Source organism: Ornithorhynchus anatinus, chromosome 9, assembly GCF_004115215.2.
Source record: "Ornithorhynchus anatinus isolate Pmale09 chromosome 9, mOrnAna1.pri.v4, whole genome shotgun sequence".
Lineage (NCBI taxonomy): Eukaryota > Metazoa > Chordata > Mammalia > Monotremata > Ornithorhynchidae > Ornithorhynchus > Ornithorhynchus anatinus.
The window spans coordinates 6,411,965-6,433,331 of NC_041736.1; the positions used below are offsets into that span (position 1 = coordinate 6,411,965).

The window sequence follows — 21,367 nt, forward strand, 5'->3', positions numbered from 1 at the left end:
CATCTTCCCAAGCTTACCTCGCAGACCTCAAGTAAGGTGGCAGCCTGATAGACCACAGAAATTCCAGACAGGGATTCACACTCGTGCCGTCACCCATGCCTCATGACATGACAATATCAACAGGCGCCATTTCCAGGAAATTCTCCCAAGACAGGTTGATCCTAGGGTCTCGATCCCCCCAGCCCCGTGTGCTTTAGAACCACTGCATTCCCATCCCAGGTGCGTATGAACTCTCGGGCCAAGTTGGAAACACGGAACTTGACAGCGGAAGCTGCGATAGAAGGGGCCTCGGCACTGAAAATTTTTAAGTCAGAAATCAAATCACCCAGTACCATATTTATCCTGGTTGGAAAACGGGCCGGTTGAAAACCCGACGAATGATAGATCACCATAACCCTCAAGCAGGGAGCTCCTAGGGAGAACCCCAAGAGAAGCTCAGGCTTCTCCTCTCTTCTGCTCTGGCATCTGCCGTGGCTTGGGTTTGGCAGCAGGGGGGACACGAGGGCAAGCATGGAAGAGTGTTGTGGGTGGCTTTACTTCTCTCCCATACGCCCAAGCCACCACCTGTGACAACTGCCAGGCCCCGGTGGGCAGGTCCACTCTCCTATCCTAGAGTGGAAATGTTTCGGGACCGCAGACAAGTGGTTGTCTTCAAGCCTGACCAACTGGATTGGAGTTTTTGACAAAACACTGAGGAAAAACTGGGAGGAACACACCCTGTCTTAGAGTCTTCTTATGGGGAAACCGCTCTCTGGGACATTCTCAGCGGTGGTTTCCAAGCTCAGGATCCATTACAACTGTGGTTTAGCAAATATGGTCGACCAAAGCAGACTTACATCACTGAGGGCATTACCCGCAGCCTTTAATTGCCTGAGCAGCGGGTTCTCCGTGGCGGGAAGCACATTATAATCGGCCACACTTTTATTCTTTTCATAGTCTTCTTTGTACTTCACCTGAATGAGGGAAAGAAAAAGTGGGAAATTTAATTTCAGAATGGTTCTTGCCAAATCTCCAATGAGACTGCATGCTGTTCCACAAATCGATTCTCTCTTCCCATAAATATTCATAAAAACTAACGGTATTTCACATAATAACTTGAGCTAGAGGATTCTTGTCCAATAATTTAGGCAAGCATTCCAAAGGCAGTGAGGTTAGGAAAAGTCCCCAGCAAAACAACAGAACCTAACGGCCTGGTCTTTCTGCACGAAGGTCTATCACCAAGGCCTATCTAGGGAGTCACAAGTGTGCACTTGAGGAGATAAAGACGCCTAAATTCAAGAGTCCGTGGCTTTCTGCACTTAACAGGTGCACTTGTCTGGAGTAAACTTTCCAGCAGAAAATTCTATTTTAGGTTTGAACCTCGCTTGTATCTGGGGCAAATCTAACGTCAGCACAGACTGCTCGAAGCAATCGGGGCCTGAGAGTTTTGGAGCCGCGGGCTACAGGAAGCTAGGCGCCCAACCTCCCCTGGGTGGACAGAGAGGATCCTGAGTTTTTTCTGACCCTGGGGGTTGGAGGTCGGCCCACAAAATGCAGACACCCTAGGTACAGCTGTCTAGAGGATGGACGCCTGGGCCGATCGGTAAGAGGCAGGCCCGAAGATGCTATTTCAAGGGGGAAAAGAGGAGAGAGCTGTCCGTATCAGCTCACTCTGATGCTTTTTATTCTCCTGGGGCTGAAATGATATGGAAAATAGTAGGATTCCATCCTCCTGACATCAGGTACCTAACGCAAAGAATACTGTTAAAGGCAGTTAAGAAAAACCTGGGTTCTCTAACATTTTTTCACCCAGCTGTAAGTTTTACCCAGGGCAGATTCAGCCCCTGTTGAGAACTTCTGAAATCGTATTGCCTGAAAACAGAAGGCCAGATTTTCATTTCATGTACACCGGGTGCAAGGTTTGCCCAGGAAATTCTCTCATGGGGAATCTGGTCTTGAGAAGAAAGTATTTCATTCTGCAATTGAAACCCCAAGAGAAAGGCTGCTTCCTGGGTAAAAGGAACTGATTTAAAAAGTCACCCAAAGAATAGAGTTAATGTACCTTTGAGAGGGCAATCTAAGCAAGCAGATTCTGAAATATTCTTCATCTTTGGAATGATCTTTTTTGTTCATTAAAGGGCAAGAGTATCCACTAAATACCACCTAGAAACCGGCGACAGAGTCAACGTACCTTACTAGCAGCGATTCCAGCTCGCTTATTAACTTGGTACTCTGGGGTGTCCGTCTGCATAAAGTAAATTTGGTCTTTGGTATTCTCAAAGTCTTCCTGGTATTTTCTCTGGAAGACATTAAAATGTAATGAGGCGATGCTGCAGCACTGCAGTGCTGTTGGTAAGGAAGCAAGCAAGATACTAGCAAGCATAAACGCTTCTTCCTTGAGGTTAAACTTCCTTCCGAACGCTAACCCGCTCACCTGCCACCGAAACACGGGGGCTCATTCAAGCCCCTAACCTGACTGGTTTGTGAAGAACTCAGAAAAGACGAAAAGGACCCATTAAAAAATGTCAAGACTTGGAAAATAGAACCACAGAGAATATCTAAAAAAAAGATTGGCTTTGTCATCTTGGTGAGAAGGCTAAGGAAAGTCAAGTATGATGCTCTCCCAAGCATTTAATGCAGTGCTTTGCACACAATAAGCACTCCATAAATAACGTTGATTGATTGATGCGGGGGTGACGGGACTGCATAGGTGGAAATGGCCTTGAATTACTGCGGAAGGGATTTAGATCAGAACTAAAGAAAAACATTCTAACGGCAGAAATTTAGTAAACCCTAGAATAGGTTACTGAGAGATGGTGTCGGATTTTCTTCCTAATGAGCTTTACCAAAGTCTAGAAGGGCCTCCCGTCTGGTGCAGAAAAGAGTTAGGCCAGGGAGTTTTTAGAATTACTTGATAATGTACTTTTGGCATCTGTGACAGACTAAAAGAGAAGCGCAAACTTTATTCTGTTGGTGGGTACCAACGCTCTCAAAAAAACTTACTCACCGAGCTAATATTAGCTGCATTCATTCTTGCAGTGGCAATTTCAAAGCAAGGCGTCTCACTCCACTTGCCTTTGACTTTATTTTCATAATCCGCGTGGTACTTTTGCTATGGGAAAATTTTTAAAAAAAGCAGCAATGAAACTGGTGTTGGGTTTTTTTATTTTTAATTTCCAAAATGGTCATTTCCAAATCTTTCAATGAACTCTGAATCTGATTCCAGAGCCCACGAATAGTAAATGACGAAGTCCGAGGAAAGTAGGGGTGAACAGGGAACAAACAACCCTCCCATGTCTCCCCATTGTCTCCAATCTGGGTTGGCCTAGATTCCCAGGGGTTTGAACATCCTTTTTCCCCTCTCCATATTTCCAGGAGAAAGAATAGAAGCTGAAGGTACCATCTTCTCATTCCTCTCCTCTGGTTCCCGACCCTCTCCTGGTCTTTGGAATATCATGTTTCAATATTCCAAGCATTCCCCACTGTTTACCCAACTCTACAAGAGGCAATTCTATCTCTATCTAAAATGCCTCAGTTCAGCTCTATCTAAAATGCCTCTAATTTGGACCCCTCTGATATCTTCCACCCAGCACTACATCTCAAGTCCTAGATTCCCTGAGGGAGGTGATTAATCTAAATACAAAACAGGGGAGGTTAGATGCTAATAATACCTTCGTTAACCAGGCCTCAAAATTACAGAGTCCATATTAATTAATTCTGCATTTGAAACACAGCTAGCAATGCTTTTATTCTTCCAAGCCTGGAAAACGTCAAATGCCAAATTTGGGCTGTTTTGAGGTTAGGGATGATTTTTAAACAGAGTATATTATGATTGTAACTAAAAAAATGATTCCCCATAAACATAGTCAGGGCTGTTGCTCACGCTAACACAAGTTTTCACCTGTCAATATTATCTCAACTAGGCCACGCTGCATTTTATCCTCACACTAACCCCATTAGGCTAGTAAGGGCAAAGGTCATTAGCCCTATTTTACAGATGAGGAAACTGAGGCACAGAGCAGGAAAATGACTTGCCAAAGATCACAAAACAGGCCAGTGGCAGAGCTGGGGCTAGAGCCGGGTCCCTTGACTCCAGATTCCAGCTCTTCCCACTGGATTCTCCTGATCCTCCTCCTGATATGAATGGCTATTTGAAGGTGCAGAAGGCTACATTCTCCACAACTGCAGGCTTACCTTGCTCAGCTGATTGCTCACTTTCTTGGCAAACTCTATATCGGGTGGGTCTGCCAGGGATGTGAATTGAGATTTCCGCTCTTCGTGCCCTTTCTTGTAGGCAATCTGCAAAAAACAGAATCGACTTTTGCATAGGCAAGAGAGAGTTTGTCCAGGATAATACCCTGGGATTGAGAGGGTGTTTAAGGAATCCCATGTTCGGTTAATTTACCTCAGCATTTACAATTCTGGTATCTGAAGTTATTCCCTCTAGGTTAACAGAATCCAGAAAACACCCAGGGTGGGATTTGCACAGAATAGACCCAAAATTCTACCCCAAGCCTAAGTCTCCTCCCCATGCCATCCCCCAAAAACAAACCATCAATACTATTGAAATAGAATTTACAAAGGAGAGACCTAGGGTATTGGACTTCTGCCAGCCCTGGGTCCCTGGGGCCAATGCTTAATTTATTTCAAGGCCAACTTAATCGCTCCTGGGAGAGAGAGGAAATAGGATAGTCGGTGGGGAATTAGCTGGGCCTCCTCTGGCATTGCCTGTGGGCTGATAAATTGAGAGAAGGAACTTCAGTGCAGACGCGGTCTGGATTAGCCTCAGTGGTATAGGACTGTATTAGCTGGAATTCCACAATGATGCATTTGGGGGTTCTCTATGCCTTCAAATGAGCTGTAGAACAGCCCCCTAAAGAACGGCAAGTTTCTGGGAAAGAAATGAGGCCGTGAGAGTCTTCATTTCCACTCCGGGCCGTGGGTAGTGAATGAGAGCGCTGCCTATGGGCTGGTTGCCAAATAAACGATAGAAACATTTGGCTCTAGAGGAGATATTAATAGACATTTAAGTAATAAGATACCTTTTACGTTCCTGATGTGCAGGAACAGAAAGGCCCAGAGGACATTTCAGAAATGATTCTGTTCTGTACCTTTTCCTTGAAAGATCTCAAAGTCCCTGAATGGCCCAGTGGGAGAGAAGCAACCATTTTTCTGCATTTTTCAGACCAATAATTAATACAGGTAGTTTTAATAAATTGTATAGGGCTTTTGTTTCTTAAAATGCTTTCCTAGCTCATTTTATCCTCACCAAATCCCTATGAGGAATGAATAGGTAGGTTTTGCCATCTCCACTTTATAGATGAAGAATCTGAGGCCCAGAGAAGTTAAGTGACTTGCCCAGGATCCCATAGCAGGCTAGGAGAATACAGATATCCTAATTTCTAGGCCCGGGCTCTTTCCAGTCAATCGATCAATCACATTTGTTGAGCGCTTACTGTGCGCACAGTGCTGTACTAAGGACTTGGGAGACTACGATACGATAGAGTTGATCGGCTTGTTTCGTGCCCACAAGGAGCTTACAGTCTAGTGGGGAGAAAACCATTACTTATAAATTAATAAAAATGTATTAGGGAAAACTTCCACTAAGGCCCAAATTGAATCGACAAGCTAAACTCAGGAGAGAAGCAACAATGGGGTCTGGTGTGAATTTGCACCATTTAATTGAGGACTTAGTGTCTCCAACGATCACCGCTTCTTTGGAAGTAAATTAGGTGTCAATCAATCAACCAATCAGCAGTATTGATTGAGTGCTTACTGCATGCAGAGCACTGTAGTAAGCAGTTGGGAGAGGAGAGTTCATTACAACAGAATTGGTATATGAGGAGATGCAGGGTGCTCAGTAAGACCTTCGAGGCCTGAAAAGAATATCACATTTTGTTAAGCCCCCAGGCTACTTTCAGGCAATGGCCGGGGCACTGGGGAGACTCTGACCCACCATTTTCTACTTTTCGGCCATGTCAAAAATGGCGGAATAGAGCGTGAGCAAGGAGGAGCGGAAGCAAACAGTTTCGTAATGACAGCAGTTGGAAACACTGTAGAAATAATTAGAAATAAAGGGTCTGAAGGATGCTGGTTCAGAACTGAAGAGACTTCTGTTTTTCTTAGGGAACAAAAACAAATCCCACAGATTTGAGGAGAATGGTTGGTTGGGTTCAACATGGCAATAAAGGATCCCAGAGTCGTAGTGGAATGGATTACCCAACTCCACAACTGTCGGTCAATGGTATTTATTGAGCGATTACTGTGTGCAGAGCACTGTACTGGAAACTTGGGAGAGCACATTATAACATATGGATTTATGGGTCACTTGTGGCCCCTAGCTCCTGCCCCCTACTCTAAACACCCCGGGTGGATTTAGTTTATCTGGATTTGGAGTACCGAACAGTTCCAAAACTGTTGTGGATCCTGCTCTCACCCTCCCCTTGATCCTCCAGGGGGCCATTTTCAACAGTAATTGCGCTCGGGGGTGAAAGAACCCCATCCTGCAGACAATGTTAAAAGATAGGAGGCGGGGGAACAGAGAGTGGGAAACGAAGACTCTCCTCCCCCCCAGTTCCTGACTGACCGCCATAGTTGGTTAGGGAGAGGAGGGTTCGGCCCCACCTCTGCTTCTGGCCCCGGGAATGGCCTCTCCGCAGCCTGAATGCCTAGAAACTATATGGAGGAGGTATTTTCTGCAGTTGTTGCTTCTAGCTCCGAAGCCCACCTAGTACTCATACTACTGTTTGCACACACTAAAGCCAAATTCCACCATTTTACTCCATTTAACGCCTCCAAGAAATACGCCTAGAAATCTGAAAACCTACTCCTCCCATGCAGCAAAATTCCCCGGCTTGGCCCAAGGGAACTCCCGTCCACAATCAATCCGTAATGCCACTTACGTCACTGAGAGCTTTCTGGGCTTGGGCGACCCTCCTCAGCTCTGGACTGTCGTTGTAGGGGTAAAATAAGTTTTTGTCAGCATCCCAGTCTTCGGTGTACAGTTTCTGGTCGTGAGAAAACCGGAAAGTGTTAGAAAGTGGGCACCTGCAATCCAATCAACGGTATCTACTGTGCACTTAACTGTGCATAGCGCGGCACCAAATACTTGGGACAGTACGACACAACAGAGTTGGTAGGCAGGAATCCTGTCCACAAGGAGCTTACAGGCTACGGGGGAGACAGGCATTAAAATAAATTGTGGATACGTACATAAGTGCTGTGGGGCTGACGGTGGGGTGAATATTAAATGATGAAAGGATACAGATCCAAACGTTGAAGTGACACAAAAAGTAGGGGAGGTAGGGGAAATCAGGATCTATCCGTGGCTCAACTGAGGCCACATACAGAAGTGAAATTCACAGACAGATTACCCAAAGTATTCACTTTCTACTCTATTTTCCTCCAATCATCCATTTGGCTGGGACATCGAGTAGCAAATCTGCTGTCGGGTTTTACTTCCTTGACCTCCCCTTTCCTGCCCCCCTGGAAGTGTTTATGGACAGTGGCAGGTAGAAAAATGGAAGAGAAGCAAAGGGCCAGGAGAATCCAGAAACTCTACCAACAGATTGCCCGTCATAAAAGGTAAATTTTGGTGTCTCCAAATTGAGCTAGAGTCCTCAAGAGATTCGAGGCAGAAATAGCGCTTTTCCAGGCCAAGTGGCTGCCCTTACCTTACTGAACATGGCAGTGTTCTTGATTGCCTGGACCAGCTCTGGAGCATCGGGGGGAAGCAGGTACTTATCCTTGGTATCCTCCCAATTCTGCTTGTACAAAACCTACGGAGAGCACACAGAGGAATTGCTAACGAGCTAGTATCAGAAATAGCTCCGGTGACGGGCATCCTCGGGGACTGGATGGTGCCAGTTAGCTAGAGGTGGAGGCTGGCTGGCTGGCAGGGGGCTCTACATCATCGCCCAGGGGAGACCTGTGAGGGAGCGGGCTCATTCCCGATCAGATCTCCATATCCAAACCTGAGGTTCGCTAATTGAAGCTGTTTGTCAATTAGATTAGATGGGGTTTAGCTGATGTCTCGGGGTAGCCGCACTCCCCCCAAGGGAGGCCTCAAAGATTGTAAATCCTCTCTCAGCTTATTGGGGCGGTCAGAGATGAAGGCCTCTGGACCTTTCCAAGTGGGAAGGTCTCAGATGAAACTTAGGGCACCTCTTGTGAATTAAACACACTCCGCCAGCTACTCAGTTAAAGTGAAAATCATCCCAGAGCGTATTTTTCCTTCAGTGATAAATAGTAATTCTGCGATTCCGCATTGTTAAAATCATGGCCCCTTCTCACTTACCCTTTAGAGTAAAATCAGAACTAGAAAGAGACAAGATAACCCCCAAGTACAGTTTTAGACCAGAAGGGCACCATTTCGCTTCCCTCACAGGACAGGTCAGAGAGCAGGAGTGACGTCCACAGCGGTGAGTACTTTCTCCTCACTTTCACCGTCCGTCTCGTCTCACCTTGCTGACTTGCTGCGACACCTTCTTCGCATGTTCTATGTCCTTCGCTTGTTTGTCCACATGGCAGATCGTCTTAGCGACGTCACCATCCATCCGGTACTTAACCTGTTTAGAACACACCCCCACGGGGAGGTCAAGAGCATGCCCAAGAGAAGGCAGGAGCGCACTGGGTCGACAAAAGGCCGAATCAAATGAATTTTGCTGGCAAATTCACTCAGCAAAATTTTCATAGTCCCTCTTGAGGATTTTTGGCATTTCATCAAGGAAGTTGGTCTCATCATCTGATGTCTCTGACTCCTCCTTGCTTGCTTGAAGTTGCCGTTTAGCCAAAGGGGAACAGCGTTGACCTGCCATGACTATTACGTATTCTCCACCTCCCATCCCCAAATACGCCTTGAAACATGCTGCCTCAGCTACCTGGACCATGGCTGCATGGTCTAGTGGATACAGCATGGGCCTGGGAATCAGAGGGACCTGGGTTCTAATCCCGATTCTGTCACTTGTCGGCAGACTTTTAAGTCATGACTTCTCTATGCCTCAGATACCTCATCTGTAAAACAGGGATTAATGCTGTGAGCCCCATGTGGGATATGAACTGTGTCCGACCTGCTTAGCTTGTAATCTCTCCCGGCGCTTCGAACGGTGCTGGACACATAATAAGCGCTTGAGAAATACCACCGTTATTATTACAATTAGAGCTGCTTTCTGATCGGCTCCTCCTAGACCAGGCGTGATACCTCATGGTACAACTGCCTCCCCGGCCTACCAGAAGCCAAAACCACATCCCATTTGACCTCGGCACTCAAGGGTTTCCTCTCTCCGTTCCATCCTCGCAGGGGGCACTCACCTCGCTGAGCTGATCTTGTACTTTCTTGATCCTGCGAAGTTCGGGGGTATCGGAGGTGGTGGCATATGGCTGTCCTTTGGCTTTCTCAAAATTCTCTTTGTACTTATTCTGAAAGAGAATCCTGACTGTTAGCCTGACAAACGGGCAAACACCGTGGAAACAGGAAAGGCCCAAGATCTCGTTCGTTATCATTTGTTGCAAAAACACTGAACATGATAAGGTCCATCTGCAATCCCACAAAGCAATCATCTACTTGTTTGTGGGTCTTCCTGAGCTCACTCACTTCGGAGTCTAGGGGCAGCAGAAAATTGCTACTTGCAATTTCCTCCAGCACGTCCTTCAGTGATTTTCTCGGTGGAAATTTTATTCAAGTGGTGGGAGAGAGAGAGAATCAAATCTCAGTCCTTCTGGGCAATGAATGCCAGTGGCTGAGTGATAAATTAGCTTCTCCTAACAGGCTCCAATCACTTATGCAGAAAAGATTCATCTATTTTCTGTACCTAGAAAAGCTACTGTACTAAGCATCCACCGTAAGAAAAAGGGAATCCGAGCCAAGGTGTCACAGCAACTCACATTTCCTAAAAAGGCAGCTCAGTCCAAAAAATCTTTTTTAAGATTTTAGACTGCAAGCTCACTGTGGGTGGCAGAAAATGTGTCTGTTATATTGTACTCTCCCAAGTGCTTAGTACAGTGCTCTGCACACAGTAAGCACTCAATAAATACAATTTGTTAATGTTTGGGAACTCAGGCAGCCTAGATCCAATGAGAAAAGCGAGGCCAGGAGCAGACAGGATGGTGTTTTATAACCAACAGATTGAATCAAACAAATTTCGCTCAGCAAATTAAATGACTGGCCAATTTAGTTGTTCTAGCTAAACCCATTTGTTCATTTATTCAGTGATCTATATTAAGCACCTACAACGTGCCGAGCATCTCATTAGGCACTCGGAAGAGTTCAATAAAACCAAAAGACTTAGACCTTTCCCTCAAAGGGTTTATAATCTAATTAGGAACATTAGTCCCACTATCTGGAGTTACTCAAAAGTTCTCAGAAAAAACTGGCCAAATTCTGCAAAAATTGCAGAATTACACACAAATGGCCATTTACAGTCCTGGGATTAGGGAGGATTATCCAAGATCACAACTGAGTCCTCTATTTTATGTTGTTTAAAAAATCTAAAATATATATTTTTTCAATAATAATTCCTATTATTGGCAGATTTGTGTGTGTATGTGCTGAGGGGGAGCTCTTCCTTAATGCTGCAATGTTCCCAAATACATTTTTACATACTATAGGTTACTCTATTTAAAGATTATCCTCCTACTCAGTCATAATTTTCAAGTAGCATTTTTCTAGACCCCTATCAAACTGTCATGCTTTCCCCTCCCAATATCCTCAATATCTATGCGTATTTTAATTGCATTTCTACCCAACTGCTACAGGGATCGCAGAGGCTTGTGTTCTCCTACACCAATTGCTTTCTAAGGACCACGGTGCTTAGTACAGTGCTCAGTACCAGATAATGGTGACCGATGCTCCCGTGGAGAACAGTGAAGGAGCCACAGTCCAGTCACAAAGAGTTAGGGATCGAGAACCTGCATAGAGACCTTGATTTCGGTGTTAGTGGTTTGGTATGTGGCCACTCCCGCTCTCTCACTTGGGCCAATCGGGTTTCTGCTGGAGCACAGAGGGCAAGTGAGCAAAAGTGCAGCAAACATTTCTTTGGCCCACACGTCGGTCCTGCAAGTAAAGTGACCGCAGCACACTAAGAATGCTGCATTACGGTGCCATAACCTAGCAAGAGGCAATAAACCAGCCTAGCCTGGTGGATAGAGCACAGGCCTAGAAGCCCCAAGGACCACCATTTGTTTGCTGTGTGACGTTGGGCAAGTCACTTAACTTCTCTGGGCCTCAGCTACCTCAAATGTAAAATGGGGATTAAGACTGTAAGTTCCATATGGGATGTGATCTGGATCCAACTTGATTAGCTTGTATCTACCCCACAGTTTAGCACAGTGCCCGGCACACAGTAAGCACTTAACAAATAACGGGGAAAAAAAAAAAGGCTGCTTCGGCAGTGATCATACCAAGTGCCAGAAAAGTGAATGCAAAGCATGAGCAAAAGGTAGATTTCCTTAGACAAACCCACTCTTGTTTTTCTAATGCAAAAAAATGCATTATATCAGAAAAAGCAGAAAAAGCCCAACTAGATTGAAATTAGATCTCTCCCCCCGAAAAATTAGAACTCCTGTGGGGACCAAGGACTATAGGAACCTACCTGGCTAAATAGATTTTGCATTTTCTGACTGTGTGCTATGTAAGGAGTCATGAATTTGGAAGAGTCCACTTTCTTCCGTTTGTCTTTCTTCCTCTCCACTGGCTTGGCTGGTTCTTCATGTCCAGTTGATGAGGTTGTCGTCGTCTCATAGACTTTTGTTATCGTCTAAGGAGGGAATAGGGGATTTTGGAGTCACAAAAAATGACCATAACAAGGTTTTTCAACTATGAAGTTTACTGTCTTGAAGCCAGTATTAGGAGTCCTGAGATAAAGACCAACATTTGGCAAATATCCACAGCAAAATATGCATTGAACGGTGTCCCAAGAGAACAATTTAATCATTAAAACTTTTAAAAACCCAACTCACGCCCAAATCTCAGGCCAGACCGTGATTTGCATTACTGTATGAAAGCTTGCTTATGCGCTTGCATGCAGACATTTAAAATGACGGTAAAAACAGCTCCAAATAAAATAGCATTAACCCCATGGAAAAAGACCAAGCTCTATTTGAGTTGAGGCTTAAGCAGATTGCGCTTCACATTAAAGGAGCCAAAAGTCACAAATGAAGCTCCTGATGCTAGTAATCCCTGTGAAATAGGCCAAGCAAATGACTAACAAAAGCTTTTTGAAAAACATTGTTTACGCTCGCTGTTTGCTCTATTGCACCGAGTTGAATTATTCTTTAAGCATTCGAATCGGTCACGAAACGCAACAGGTCTTTCATTTAGCTTGTTCATTGCAAAAATGGAAACGAGATGGTCTTTTTTGACTGCTGGCCGGATGGACTCTGGATGTGAAAGAATGGCAAGGCTCTGAATCTGTAACACGCCTGTTTTTTAGAAGCACAAAATGCTTCAAACCGCTCGAGAGCTGTGAACTCGTTGTGGGCAGGGAATGCTTCTGTTTACTGTTCTGTTGTCCTCTCCCAAGCCCTTAGTACAATGCTCTGCACACAGTAAGCGCTCAGTAGATACGACTGAAGGAATGAGCATGTCATTTGTTTTCCCCACCTTCCTTAGCAATGAGTGGAGTCAGGTGTTTTGCTAATGTTCAGATGAAAAAACTGAGGTCAAAAGCCTTGCCCAGGGTCTTAAGTGAGTCGAGACTAGGACACCAGCCTCATATCCCAGAAGCCAGTGTTTCCTTTCACTGGAGCTCCTCTCTTGTGAGAAACGTTGCCTCTTCAGCTCGTCCGTCGTCCTTTTAGCACGCTAGTCAGTCCGTTTGACTTTCTCTAGGTTTTATATAGCACGAATACACGATTACCTCCGGGACGCTAATCTCGTGTTGTATCTGCATGGGAGTCAGGCTCCCTAAAGTCATCATCTCTTAAATGACAGGACTAAATGAAAACCTGTTGCACTAATGCTTTCAGCGCTCTCAAGGAGACAACTCCACTCAAAGCCTCAAGCAAAGCTTCATCATAAGAGAGGTATTTCACCTTGAAATGAGAATTCCAAGTTGGAATATCTATCCGAATGGCTTACTCAGAATTTATGGGAATACCGAGTAGCATTGCGCTTGCATCAACATAGAATCCCACTCTGTTGACGCAAATGATGGTCTGCACTTTGGAAACCCCCCAAACTGATACCGCAGGCATCGGCGGGGGGACCACGGGTAGAATCCACTCACGTGGCCTCCGCAACAGGTGGAGACAGGAGTTTCTTTGGCTCCGTTTCCAGTTATCATCATCTCTCCCATAAATAGAACCTCTAAGATTCTCAGGAAGCCACCTTTAGACATCCTGGCTACTACTTCGTGGGTTCAAGTTGGTGAAATAGCTCTTCCTTCCTCAAAACCCTTGCTTTTGGCCCCCATTTCCGGCTCCCCCCCTCCTCCCGCCCTTCCACTTGCGGCCCCGATGGCAGGTGAAGGCCCGAGGATGGGGTGAAGCCTGCTACGGTTCAAACGCCATACGGCTCGTACAAGTACACGGAGGCCTTTACCTCCCCAGGCACTTCTCTGGTGATCGTCTCTTCCGTGTAGTACTACAAACAGAGCACAAACAGGCATCACTTTCCCCGAACAGCCCTCCACGTCCACTCTAACTCATCCAAGTTCCCGACCCTGGTCGAAGGACACTTGATCTCGGTGTGTTTGAGAAACTGTGGGCGAGATGTGAAGGGGCTGTACAGCCAGAGGGGTGGAAGGCGTTTTTATTCTTTGGAATAGTGTGGAAAACCCAGGGAATGTGTCCGTTTATTTTTACAGTGTACTCTCCCAAGCGCTTAATACAGTGCTCTGCACACAGTAAGTGCTCAGTAAATATGATTGACTGGCTGAAAACCCTGCCAACATGTAAGGAAACCTTATTTGTTTTGTGTTGGGGGCATGCGGCGGAGGGGTGACCGGAGGGTGAAATGAAGTCTGCTCTCTGGCCGGATCCCTGCCTCTGAGGTCAAGGTCGCCCTTCGCCGTCTTCCAGAATTCTCCTCAAGAGAGAACCAAAGGGCTGCATCCACTCGGAGGGAGAAGCATAAGGGGCACACCGAATGCCTATTATGTGGGCATTCTAACAATAATAATAATAATGATGGCATTTGTTAAGTGCTCACTATGTGCAAAGCGCTGTTTTAAACGCTGGGGAGGATACAAGGTGATCAGGTTGTCCCACGTGGGGCTTACAGTGTTAATTCCCACTTTACAGATGGGGTAAATGAGGCACAGAGAAGTTAAGTGACTTGCCCAAAGTCACACAGCTGACAAGTGGCTGAGCCGGGATTTGAACTCATGACCCCTGACTCCCAAGCCCGGTCTCTTTCCACTGGGCCACACTGTTTCTCTAAGTGAATGTCCCAGACGCTCTCTCTTTCACCCAAGCTCCCCGGCCTGAAAGGGGGCACTGGACTCCAAGACACTTCCGGTCTTGAGATGCTAGGGACCTGGGGGAGGTTGTGAAGGGAGTGCTGTGTCCAGAGATACAGCTGAAGTAGGCTCCTTCTCAGCAGTGTGACAAGAAGTGTTTAGTACAGTGCTCTGCACACAGCAAGTGTTCAATAAACACCACTGGTCCAAGACAAAGATCGTGGCCGACTACTTCTTGCCCTCCAGAGGATCGTGCATTCCCTCAGGGTATTTCCAACTCCTCCTCGGCCCCAATCTTCCAGATTCTGCTCTCACCTTAGATAAGAGGAGAGCCTTCTTCCTACCCTATCATGCCAGCTGTATGATGGCCACCGAAAAAGCCTTCTGGACTACAGCATTTTCTAGCCACAGAGTCACCCTTCTCCCAGGCAGCTCCACCCCTCTTCTCCACACACACTTCTAGGGAGGGTGGATGGGAGCAGTGGCTAGAGAGAGCGGCTGTGCTCGGTGCCGGAGGTGAGAACCCTCCCGAAATTTGAAACCTTGTCCAAACCGATTCTTCTTCCAACACCGGCAATGGAAAGGCCAGGATTAGAAGTTGGCTGACATTTTATTCATGATACGTAAGGGGGAGTGGAATTCAGCTCACTGTGCCCCGGATGCACCTACTCGACGGTGGAAACAATAGCAGAGTTTTGGGAGAACAAGGAATCACCAGGAGAAGATATGGAAAAAGAACCCCTTGGATCATTTGAGCCTTCCCCTGCTCCCCGTATCGGCCCAGGGCACGTTTCACCCCACTTCCTCTGGGTTACGGCAAAACAGCAAACGCTACATTTTCCATCACGAGATTCCTCTGCTGCCCACACAACTCAGTTCACCCTCAGCTCAGATTGCTAGCGAATCGTTTGCTGGATTTCATTCCATTTGGCGTCCCCAAGCCCATATCTTGTTTTACGGGACATTCCCTAAGAATAATAATAATAATGGTATTTGTTAATTGTTTACTATGTGCCAAGCACTCTTCTAAGCACTGGGGTAGATATAAGGTAATCAGGTTGTCCCACGTGGGACTCACAGACTTAATCCCTATTTTACAGATGCGATAACAGGCACAGAGAAGTTAAGTGACTTGCCCAACGTCACACAGCTGATGAGCGGCAGAGCCAGGCCTCCCAAGCCCGTGCTCTTTCCACTAAGCCACGCTGCTTCTACATGCATTTTTGCTTATTCACAGACCTCGCTTCTGCTGCCCTTCGTCTCTTTTGTTGTACAATTACGCGTGGCTCTGTCTCTCTAGCTGCGTGCCGGCCCTTCGGTGTTCTTTTCTGTTAGGAAAACAGCTGGCGTGAACTGTAAATGGTTTGGTCACCTCAACAGTGCCCAGTCAAATGTGAGTTACTGGAGGGGGTTGAGTAAGAACTATTTAGAGATCATCACGACGATGACAAGGAAGAAGTTTCCCCCGGTCCTCCTGTACTTGAGGACAAGGTTCCAATAAGATGACCTTCTCCACCATCTGCATTCTCTCTCTCCCGGAATGTTTGAATCCCTCCACTGCACAGAGGTGCTAAAAAGCAAAGGATGGGATGGGAGCGGGAGGATTGAGTGGATAGACAAGGTGTAGGTGCTTGTGGGGATGGAAGGGAGAGGAGGGAATGTCTGACTCTTTCCCAGCAACAGCCCACTCTCCAACCCGTTCATGAGAAGGTTCCAGTGTGCCATTTTGGCGTAATCAGGAAAAAAAGCACTACTGATCGACGCTGATAACGAAATGCCACTTAGCCTGAAAGTGCTCAAAAGTACACACTGAACTGAAAGGAAGAATTTAACTTAATAGCTTTTTGTTGTCTTCCCTTCGACTGTGAGCCCCATGTGGGACAGGGGCTATGTCCAACCTGATTAACTTGTATCTACTCCACTGCTTAGAAAACCGCTGGGTGCATAGTAAGCGCTTAACGAATACCGTAACTATTCTTATTATTCCCTCAGGATTTTGCTTGCTGTTCCCAAAGGCTAAAATAGCAATGTGATTGCGAAGGCAGTTTTTCCACCACTGAAATTTTAGCATTAGTACAATATTGTAGTTATGCCCTGACAAAACTGCACTTAAAAAAATGTAATACGTTCACAGGATCTGTTACATTTACCTCAGTGCCAATTCTGATGGTTATCCACTGCAGTTGTGCCAATAATTACATACTGTTTCCTTCATTTCCTTTCTTTGATTTAGGTGGTAGTTAGTGGTTCCGGGTCAGGTGACCTCATTCCCATGCCATAAATACTATTGATTGATCCCTCTTGGGAGGTCTCGGCACAGGTCTTCATAATGTTACGTATTATAAATTATTTATGTTAATGCCGGTCTCCCCGAGACTGTACGCTCGGGAACGTGTCTGCCATTTCTGTTGTATCCTGCTCTCCCAAGTGCTTAGTACAGTGCTCTGCAAGCAGTGAGCACTCAATAAATATCACTGATGATGATGAATTACTGAGCCCTTGCTGTGTGCAGAGCAGGTGGATGGAGGCTGAAAACCAGTTTGGGGTCTAATGCTCCAAGTTAATTTGTCTCTTCAGAAAATATTTCAATATTTAATTATTTAAGAAAATAATTTACTCATTTTGCTCTTGGGTTTGGGGGAGTATTTTTTTTTCCTGAAGATTTATGACAGGTCATTTGGCCTAGTTTTTTCCACGCCAGCTTATTCTATTGCAGCACATCAACCTACAGTTCCAAGTCCGTGAAAGGGTCTGGCTGCTTCGCTCTCTCACCAGTGATGCAAATTTCAGGCCGGATTGGGCCAGCAAGTGGAATTTGTCAGAGAAGTAGCCTGACTGAAAAGAGCACAGGCCGGGGCGTCGGGAGTTCTAATCCTGGCTCCGTCACCACACCTTTTTGCCCTAGCTTCCTCATCTATAAATTAGGGATTCAATTCATGTCCTCCCTCCCTCTTAGACTGTCAGCCTCACGTGGGACAGGGACTCTTTCCGACCTGATTATTTGCTGTATATCCCATCACCTGATGCAGTGCTTGGCACATACTAACATCTTAGCATATATTATTATTATTAATAAATATTATTAGCAATGATGGCACAAAAAAGGGTATGGAGGGAAGAGTCTTTTCTAAACTGCTGGTAAATAGGATTCCGTTCTTGTACAAAATCTAGTTGAATCAGACTGGTCAAGTCCTCGCTGTAATTTCCAAGGAGATCAAGATTACGGAAAGCGGCAAATAGTGTTTTGTTCAAGTGGGGCCTAAAAATGTGACTGTTGTAAGGCATATGACCACAGCGTTATTTATTCTGACCAGCATTTATCCTTCTACAGGGAATGTCAGTGATCAGCAAAGAAATGAATAGAAGTAGATGGAAAATGTCGTTGAAAGAATAAAACAAGATGACTGCTTATCTGGAGTATTAGGGGAAAGGGGCGAAGTACCTTGGGGATAACCAAAGACTTAAAAAAAAAAAAAAACCTAAACTGTTCATTCAAGAGTTTTGAAGTCATCCTCTTTGAGTTCAAAAGATAAGAAGGAATAAATGAAGGATGGTAGACTTCTTGGGTACGTTTCTTGGGAAAAATTTTTCAGTCGGTTGCCAGATGAATTTACCTAGCCAATTTATACAAGATTCTGGGACTTAAGTGAAAGTCTAGTTTCCGTGTCGTGGCAAAAATCTATACCATCTTCTGGCACCTTTATCCAAAATATACTTAGAAATGTGAGCTGAGAAAGGACTGCACTGAAGGTAAACTGAGTTGCTTCAAGGCTAATGAAATAATTGGTGCTATTCAGACGATTTATGGGTCGACACCAATTGGCAAATGTCAAGCAATCTCATATTAACAGCCCAAGAGTCACTGTGATATTTTTCCCTAAACCTCTAATCATTGCCCTTGAAAACAACAGAACCAAAGGTGAAGGACAACAAAAGTGAATCTCCGCTGAATAAACATTAGCCCTTTGGAGACATAAGAAGAGTCACGTCATATCAATCTTAGGGAACAACTAGTCCTATAAGAGTTCCTTAAACTTTTTTTATTTCGCCCCAAATTAAAAGTTCTACCAATTCCACAGGCAAACAAGAAAGACACCAGAGGAAAATTGGAGGAGCAATTCCTGCCTGTGAGTTGCCTGGAATCAAGAAAAAGGAAACCCTCCCAAGATCGTGGTCTAACAAGTCTTGGAAATTCATTGACATGGATGCACCCGTTTCCCATATCTTCTCCGCTGGATCAAGGGACTAATAGCAAATAGGATTTGCTATTTACCAGCTCCCTTTGATCTCCCCATTGCTTTCTTTTTGTTTTTACAAGGCCAACACAAAAAACAGCCTTCAACTTCTCACTTTTTCTTGAAAGTTGAAAGAGAAGCAATAGTTGGATTTCCTTTCAAACCTGATTCCCACAGAATTAGAGTGAAATTCAACCCAAAATACCATTTGGTAGAGGTGAATGATAAGTCTTTGGGAGTTTGTGCTAACAGGCAATGTCTTTTTTAAAACGAATTCGCTTACAATGCACTGATGGGCGCAAAGAAATTCAGCCCATAAAAGTTGTCCATCTTACCTCGATCACCTCCTCATATTCATCCTCGTCTGCCATTTTGTCAGAGTAGTACTCTGTTACCTACCAACTTTGTAAATGCCAGAAAAAAGAAAATAAATTATATTAAAATGTCATGAAGCATTGGTGGCCAAGTTCAATCAGTGCATTTTTTACATTTCTATATTTTACTGGCAAAGCTAAAGTAGACACTCGTAATGAACCTTTAAAAAGCATAGCCTTGCTTTCCTTAACCATCTCTCTCTAATATTATTACCTCTAGCTAAAGGCTCAACCTAGCTACATCAGTATTTTTTTCCCTTGAGAAGGGAACATAACATTTAGATTCCCAACAACTCCCAAGGACAACATTTCCACACTTAGTGCCCAATGAAAGAACTGTTCTCATGATTCTGTAAAAAGTGCTGGAGTTTCCCACAAAGGTACTCGAGGCTCCAGAAAGTTACAGATCATCACAAGACCTACACTTCAGTATAATTACTTGTTTTGTCGATTTGGCTTTTTATCAGAAAACTCCTATCTAGCAAAAGTCAACCTCTGGATAAACGAAAAAGAAAAAAAATAAAGACCTCAAGGGGGTGGGATTAATTTCTCTCCGCACACCATTGGCTTGAGCAGATACTCTCTCTTTTATGTTTCTGCAGCTCTCTCTCACACCTGGAAAACATCAAAAGTCATACAATTTGGGTAGCCGACAGAGTTTGCGGCTCAGTGATGAGCGGAATGATCTGGGGCCCGGGGGGGTGCTGTCAGAGTTTTAGCTCTCTATTTAATACTTATGAATACAGCTCTGTTCCTCTCATTGGGAGATGAAGTTTGGGAACAGCTGTTTCTTGATTTCAAGATATGTGCCGTGTAAGCCAATACCCCCAAGCGTCGGGCTGGTTTTGTTTAGCTGGTGAAACTGCCATTCCTTCTGAGGCAAATGCAGCCCACTAGAGCAGGTTAAATATAGGGACATACAACACTGTCCTGTTTTTAGCACAAATATTTTTGGGGAAAAAAACACCCAGGGTAGAAAACGGTCTTATTAAAACCAGGGAGTGAACTTTCACCAAACATTCAGCAAATTGCTTAGTAAAGGCCCAAATCAGTCAACGGCCAACTGTGGGGCTACTGACAGGACCCTGAAAGATGAGCCACCTCCCAGTTTCAGACCCACTCCGCCTTCCCCATTAATTGCTCCCAGTAATCTCTCCCTGTCCTTACTCAAAAAATCCCAGAGAAATTGGATGCTCCCTCCCTGAAAAAACAAAAGAATAAGTAGGTCGTCCTTACCAGTGAAACATAAAATAAATTTCCCCAAGCAGCAAAGCCTCTCCAACTCTTCCCTCCTGAGAACTCCAGGCAAAAGCAGACCAGATGCATGGGCTCCTAAATTATCATGTGGTCAGAACAGCCAATAAGACCGTGAGTCGCTCAAGTTTCAGATGCTAAATATACTGAGTGATCCTTTTGAAGGCCACCTGTTCAACAATTCCTCCAAGAGAAAGCGACTAATAATTTCTTAACTGAGGCTACCCAAAATCACTGGGGTTTTAGCGAAATCACCTTGCAGGGTTTCACCTACGTGTGAACTGAATTGATATTTTTTATTCTGCTCATCCCTATTAAATTGAGGAGCTGTCAGAGGATATCAACAGTGCTGTAGATGATTTGGCAAGTAATTCCGGGGCTCTGACCATCTTTTGCTTAATGAGATCCCAAAGACCTTTATCCACTCTATCAGTTTTATCAAAGTAATACACACGGACGCATATGTAAAATGTGCCCTGTTGTTGTGACTAAGGCCAGTAGGGTCCTGTGTTTTGATGTGATGGAGAAGCGATACTTCCAATAGCCAAATGATGGAATCGAACTGGAAAAAAGAGATTCGAATTCCCCCTTCCCAGCCTGCTGTGGTAGAGTAATATTATCTTAATTTCCAGTTCCATCTATATCCAGTCGATCAGTCCTATTTATTGAGTACTTACTGTATGAAGAGAATGAATTAAGTGCTTTGGAGGAGTACAACGGGACAGTTGGTAGACACGTTTCCTGCCCTTAAGGAACTCACGGTTTAGTCCAAGCAACACGGTGGAAGGAATTAGGACTGTCAGACAGGATCATTAGAATCGTTTGTGTGGATTCTTCTCTGGTCAATGTCATGTCCCCACATCCATCCAGACTCTCTACTGCAAGCTCGTCATGGGCAGGGACTGTGTCTACCAGCTCTGTTACACTGTACTCTCCCAACCGCCCATTTTGGTCAGATTCTTGTCTTGGGCACTGAAGGGTGCTTCATTAAAAAAGAATGGACAGCCGGTCGCCACCCTTGCTGAGCTCATCCCTTCCGCTCTAATGGAAAAGCTCTCCCTGTCCTTATTCAAAAGATAGCTTAAGACTCGCATGAAAACTGTGCTAGAGAAAGAATAATGTAGCTGTA

The 21,367-nt window shown here is 45.1% G+C and overlaps 1 protein-coding gene across 1 annotated transcript in view; it reads right to left on the reverse strand.

The window, feature by feature from the left end:
* Positions 1 to 13,313, reverse strand: part of NEB (nebulin) — a 170,840-nt gene extending 157,527 nt beyond the window's left edge. Inside the window, exons 1-10 of the mRNA XM_039913134.1 lie at positions 13,203 to 13,313; positions 11,568 to 11,732; positions 9,289 to 9,396; positions 8,442 to 8,546; positions 7,653 to 7,757; positions 6,882 to 6,986; positions 4,174 to 4,278; positions 2,987 to 3,091; positions 2,171 to 2,278; positions 837 to 953 (exon numbers count right to left, since the gene is read on the reverse strand). Coding sequence (XP_039769068.1) covers positions 837 to 953; positions 2,171 to 2,278; positions 2,987 to 3,091; positions 4,174 to 4,278; positions 6,882 to 6,986; positions 7,653 to 7,757; positions 8,442 to 8,546; positions 9,289 to 9,396; positions 11,568 to 11,732; positions 13,203 to 13,313 — 1,134 coding nt within the window. The remainder of the gene's footprint in view (positions 1 to 836; positions 954 to 2,170; positions 2,279 to 2,986; positions 3,092 to 4,173; positions 4,279 to 6,881; positions 6,987 to 7,652; positions 7,758 to 8,441; positions 8,547 to 9,288; positions 9,397 to 11,567; positions 11,733 to 13,202) is intronic.
* Between the last annotated feature and the right edge of the window lie 8,054 nt (positions 13,314 to 21,367).